Raw genomic sequence first — 6,201 nt, 5'->3', positions numbered from 1 at the left:
CTCTTCGGAAAGACTGCCAGGTTTTGATCCAAGCAAGAGCCTTATTAAACGACCTCATGTCAGCTACAGATACTTGTCTGTATTGTCTGACAGTTCAACACATGCGTGCACATACCACGCACACCACACATTTGCAGAAACACAGATTATCTGTATCTGTGGCTGGGCTCATCTGAACGGATACCATGGCTTCTGGGATTCTAGCCCACCTCCCACCACTCCCTCTGTGCTCCCCGCTTCTCTGACAATCACCAGGTTAGCTCCTGGAGTGCTCCCGCCTCAAGCCAGGTAGTTCTGAGGCCTGTAGGCATTCCCCCATGCCCCCAGCCCCATCAGGCCACCTTGGCTGCCCACAGGTGACTCAGGAGCGGCACCTGGCTACAAGCGGTTCCACCGTGAAACACCCGGTGGGCACAGAGCGCCCTTCTCTCCCCATTCCCATTCCCCTACCCATCTTCGTCCCCCACCCCACACAGAAGGGACAAAATGTTCACTGAGCAGAGACCCCTCTGAAGAGGTAAAGTTAAACCAGGGGCACAGAGTGCGCTGCAGGTGCACTGTTGGGTGTTTGAGGCATAACACGCAGCCCGCCCCCGCCGGTGCTACTGGAAACCTGCCCCAAGCACTGCACAGTCCCATGCCTCTTACCCGAAGTGTCCCACAGACTCCATTCTATTCTTTGTGTGTCAGTTTCAAAACTGGCCATCTAATTCTCAAACACTGTTGGGACATAATTCTGGACAAACAAAACGGACAGAGAAAGGAAAGAGGGCAAGGAGGTTATCTAAAATCCACATCACCACACAACACCCTCTGAAAATCACTTCCTCACTCCCCAGTTAGAAAAACAAAACAAAATGAAAAAACAAAACAAAACAAACCCTCACACACGCCAGACACACCCCCAACTTTCTGAAACCCCAGACTCAGTTCTTAACTTTTATAGAGTCTAGTTTATACATTTTTCTACTATGGATTGTACTTTTGTTGTCCTAAAGAATTTTTGCCTAACCCAAGATCACAAAAATCTATGTTTTCTTCTAGAAATTCTATAGCTAAAATGTTTCACATTTAGGTCCTTGATTCGTTTTGAGGTTAATTTCAGATTTGTCCACTGGACTGGTGCTCCTGAGGACTTACCGTAGATACTGCAATGCCAGAAAGGTCTGTGTTCCTGCTTTCCTGGCAACTTTTGGCACACCTTGCACGCCAGCATGCACCAAAGGCTGTTTCTCCATGTTTTTGTCCCTTTCCTGGTGTGGTATACTGCCTTTGTTTATTAGTTGGCTTGAGGCATGATTCAGAGAGAGCTTTTTAAAAATTAAAACCAAGGTGGAATCCATTTTATTTTTTTTATTTTTATTTTTTTGTATTAAAGATTTTTTTTTAAATTTATTTGACAGAGAGAGAGAGAGAGAGATCACAAGTAGGCAGAGAGGCAGGCAGAGAGAGAGAGGGGAGGAAGCAGGCTCCCTGCTGAGCAGAGAGCCCGATGCGGGGCTCGATCCCAGGACCTGGGATCATGACCTGAGCTGAAGGCAGAGGCCTTAACCCACTGAGCCACCCAGGTGCCCCTGGAATCCATTTTATAATGTTAAACTTAGATTAGAATGATCTTTTTGAACTAGTGGCCTTAAAAAAATATCTAAAAAACTTGTTACTTTGTCAAGAGAAATTGTCAAGCATTGCAGTTCTCACAATTGAAAATGAGATAAGCAAAGAAGATTTCAAAAATGTTGTTGAATTTGTTCCATTAAAGCCAGGAAAGTAAAATTATAATGCATTCTGTGTTATAAAAAAATATTTAAGCACACGGTGAGTTGTAATACTTTTTGATGGCTCGATATTGAGATTTTGTTTTTTCAATATTTTTTCAACACTTAAATGTTCTAGAAAAAAAAAATTAACTATTCCAAATCCAGAAAAACATATCTAGAGTGGTACACATTTTTCTTTCTACCTTAGGCTCCAATAACCAGTACCTACTGAATACTGGTACTTATTTAAAACTTTAATAATGTTCATCATGGATTTATTTTGCATTAATTTTGGCTTTTAGAAGATATTGTATTAAAATGTTACTTATTTTTAATTACTGACATTTTTGTGCCTCCTTAAATCTTGTGCAGACCCCTCACTCTTCTTTCCCTAGACCCATCCCTCCTCAAAATATATTCAAAGAATAATTATATAATACAATAAAAGCCCACAGAAGTTAGAAGTTCATAGAATCAGTCCAACTAATTGAATGTAGTTTGTAGAATCTAGTCCAACTAGATTTCATTTGCTCATTTATTCATTTTTTCTTCACAGGAATCAGTAAATACAGTGGCAACTAGTAGGGCTGAAGAGGCACCTGAAAGAGGCAGGGGTGGGTATAACCATAGTGTGGGTGGGGCATTTACAAGTCCAGGCAGGGGTGATACATAGAGAGAAACTTTTTGAAGTTAAAATGAAAAAGGAAAGGAAAAAGGAAAAGGAACAGGATTTCATAGTGGTAGTTAGAGTAGTGAACTTAGGGTCTTAAGAAATATCTAAAGTGGCCATGCAAAGTTCTCAGGTATTGATCAGTGATTTTCATGTTGAAACACTATGCTATGTGCCCTACTACACAAATTTTCTTTCTAGTGTTGTTCTTATTTAAAAAGAGTGCCTCAGGGGTGCCTGGATGGCTCAGTGGGTTAAGCCGCTGCCTTCGGCTCAGGTCATGATCCCAGGGTCCTGGGATCGAGTCCCGCATCGGGCTCTCTGCTCGGCAGGGAGCCTGCTTCCCTCTCTCTCTCTGCCTGCCTGCCTCTCTGTCTACTTGTGATCTCTCTCTGTCAAATAAATAAATAAAATCTTTAAAAAAAAATAAATAAAAAGAGTGCCTCAGTGGGCACCTGGGTAGCTCAGTCAGTTAAGCACCCAGCTCTTGATCTAGGCTCAGGTCTTCTTCTCAGGGTTGTGAAATGGTTGGTCTCTGTGCTCAGCACAGAGCCTCCTAAAAATCAAAGAGAAACAAAAAAAGAATTAAAAAAAAAATAAAAGTGTGTCTTAGAAAATAGCTGCTGTCTTATCTTGTGGGGAAAATGTACTTTTCATGTACCAGACACTATTCACTTGTATACATGAATTCATTTAAACTTCCTTAACAATCCACTAGGGTAGGCACCGTTAGTATCTCATTTTACAGATGAGAAGGCTCTGGCATGGTGAGATTCAGGAACTGACTCAGATTATATGGTAAGTCCAGAACCTAGATTTGAACCCTAGCAGTCTGACTTCTGACTCCGGCTTGTAACTGCCAAGCTGTGCTACTTTACACATACAGGAGTATCTGAATGCAACAAGATGGGATAAATCAAATATGTGTGTGTTCATTTTCCACTGATGCTCTAACAAATTATTAGGTTAATTTTAAAAAGAAAAGTCAGGGACTATGGGCAGATATGGATCAGACATTCTGCATGTCTGTTTGTTAAGTCTATCCTTTATGGGAGTATTCTCTCTCTGTGTGTGTAGAAATGAGTGGATATAGGCAACTGTGGGTAAGCCAAATGTTCAAAGTAAAAGTGTGGACCTATTCTAAGAAGAGAAAGGGCTGACAAGCCCCAGTGGTCATGCACAATGATGACCAGGAGAAGGTGTTTCCAAGAACATGTTGCAATGATGATGGATTTGCAAGATGTCCAGGAAGAGAGCTGTGTGTGCAGACTTGATCTCAAATCTCTTGAGGAGTGGATACTCTGTTGACCTGCCAACCACCTGAGGTCCTCTTGGGCACACTGGAACCAATATTAAACTGAGGCACACCAGACTCTGCTCAGGAATGGATGAACATGGAGACAAGAGACAAGGACACAGATTAAGGAGAGGTATGGGATAAAATAGCCCCATGAGCACAGGCACTTGAACCATAGCTATGAGAGAGCTTTAGCCCAGTGAGGGCTGGCTCTAGACCAAAAGTTAATTGATACGCTTTGGTGAGAGGAGAAGGAGAGGGAGGAGGGCACTTTAACTTCCCTTACTCAATCAAAAGCCACTAGTTCTTTAGTGTTATCATGTAGTCTTAACAATAGTGAGTTTCCACTAAGCCCTAGTATTCTAAATGGCACAGCAGTTGCAAAATTGTATGCATTTGACTAACATGCATGCATGTATCTACATCAGGATGACCTATAAGAATTTGCTGAGACTGGCTCTGTTTTTTGGTGGAACATCTCTTTGAAATACAGTGGTGGGGGAAAATATGGTTTGATGTCCAAATTTTAATTATTGCCTCAAACTTGTCATCAGGAGATCTAAGTATTTTTTTGTTTGTTTGTTTGTTTGTTTTTTCCCAGAAAAATTTGGAAGGGAGGGTCCTCTTGCCTAACTTCCAGTCCATTTTTCTTTTTAAAGATTGCTTCCTTCTTTCAGGTTAAGATCCCATTGAGAGCCCACATCTGATATTTAGTTGGGTTTTGCCAAGCCATCTCCATACTGAGATCTGATCACATTTACGGAATGATAGGTACTATGATTCCATCCTCATGAGAGAGACTGTACTCATTGAAGTGGGCTGTAGCACAGAGTTTTTGCAGTTGACTGGTGTACTTCTGAGTAACCTTTGATTCCTTCTCCTTGATGGTGACCAAAGATGCTGCTAGAGAACTGAAACTTTAAATGTGATCGTCAGCACAGGGAAAGAAACATGATGTTTTGAGTATTTGCAGAATGTTTATGTCAAAATGTTTTGTGAGCAGTAGTTTCATTTTTAACTTCAGAGATTAGATCATTTATTTTATGAATGAGGAGATATTTACACCTAAGCTGCTGTGGGCATATATGTTACTTTAATAGCAACCATTTTGACTCTTTTAAGAGTTTTAAAGAGGTTCATATAAAGTACTTTTATCTTAAAGATATCTGTCTTTCCCATGACATTGTTTTGTTTCTGAAGGTAAGTTTTATTTTTCAAAAATTATATCTTTTTCTCAAGTACATATTTTCATTTGTTATTTTGTTTTTTAGAATGTATTATTTCTTTCAGGAGTACAAGGTCTGTGATTCATCAGTCTTAAATAATTCACAGCACTCAACATGGCACATATCCTTTCCAATGTCCATCACTCAGTCATCCCATCCCTCCCATTGCCCTCCCTCCCAGCAACCCTCAGTTTGTTTCCTAAGATTAAGAATCCCTTATGGTTTGTCTCCCCCTCTGGTTTAAAACTGTTTCCTTTTTCCCTCCATTCCCCTATGATCCTGTCTTGTTTCTCAAATTACTCATATAAGTGAGATGATTATTTTCTTTTTCTGATTGACATATTTTGTGTAGCATAACACCCTCAAGGTCCATCCACATTGCTGCACTGGCAAGGTTTTTTTTTTTGGGGGGGGGGGGAGGGCAGTTGACAGCTGCACAGTATTCAATTAGCATATATACCACATCATTATCCATTCATCTGTTGATGCTCATCTAGACTCCACTGATACTTTGACTACTATGGACATTGCTGTCATGATCATTCGGTTCACGTGCCCCTTGGGATCACTACATTTGTATATTTGAGGTAAAAACCGGTAGTGCATTGCTGGTTCACAGGTTAGCTCTATTTTTAACTGTTTGAGGAAATTCCACATTATTCTTCAGAGTGCTGTACCAGTTTACATTCCCAGCAACAGAGCCAGATGGTTCCCCTGGCTCCTCAATCTCACCAGCATCTCTCAATTCCCAACTTCCACCCTCCCTCTACTCTCCTCCCAGTTTCTCTCCAGCCACACTGGATGCCTTTTTTTTTTCTTTTTTTTTTAAATTTTTTATTTCTTTTCAGCGTAACAGTATTCATTGTTTTTGCACCACACCCAGTGATCCATGCAATCTGTGCCCTCTCTAATACCCACCACTTGGTTCCCCCAACCTCCCACCTCCCGCCCCTTCAAAACCCTCAGATTGTTTTTCAGAGTCCATTGTCTCTCATGGTTCACCTCCCCTTCCAATTTCCCTCAACTCCCTTCTCCTCTCCATCTCCCCATGTCCTCCATGTTATTTGTTATGCTCCACAAATAAGTGAAACCATATGATAATTGACTCTCTCTGCTTGACTTATTTCACTCATCATAATCTCTTCCAGTCCCGTCCATGTTGCTACAAAAGTTGGGGATTCATCCTTTCTGATGGAGGCATAATACTCCATAGTGTATATGGACCACATCTTCCTTATCCATTCGTCCGTT

The 6,201-nt window shown here is 41.1% G+C and overlaps 1 protein-coding gene across 1 annotated transcript in view; it reads right to left on the bottom strand.

Moving 5' to 3' along the window:
- Positions 1–654: 654 nt before the first annotated feature.
- LOC125108438 (ral GTPase-activating protein subunit alpha-2-like) overlaps positions 655–6,201 on the bottom strand; it is a 52,606-nt gene continuing 47,059 nt past the window's right edge. Inside the window, exon 4 of the mRNA XM_047744239.1 lies at positions 655–736. Within this exon, the coding sequence (XP_047600195.1) occupies positions 707–736 (30 nt within the window). The 3' untranslated portion in view covers positions 655–706. The remainder of the gene's footprint in view (positions 737–6,201) is intronic.

Source organism: Lutra lutra, chromosome 9 (genome assembly GCF_902655055.1).
Source record: "Lutra lutra chromosome 9, mLutLut1.2, whole genome shotgun sequence".
NCBI lineage: Eukaryota > Metazoa > Chordata > Mammalia > Carnivora > Mustelidae > Lutra > Lutra lutra.
This window is presented reverse-complemented; position numbering and strand designations above follow the sequence as displayed.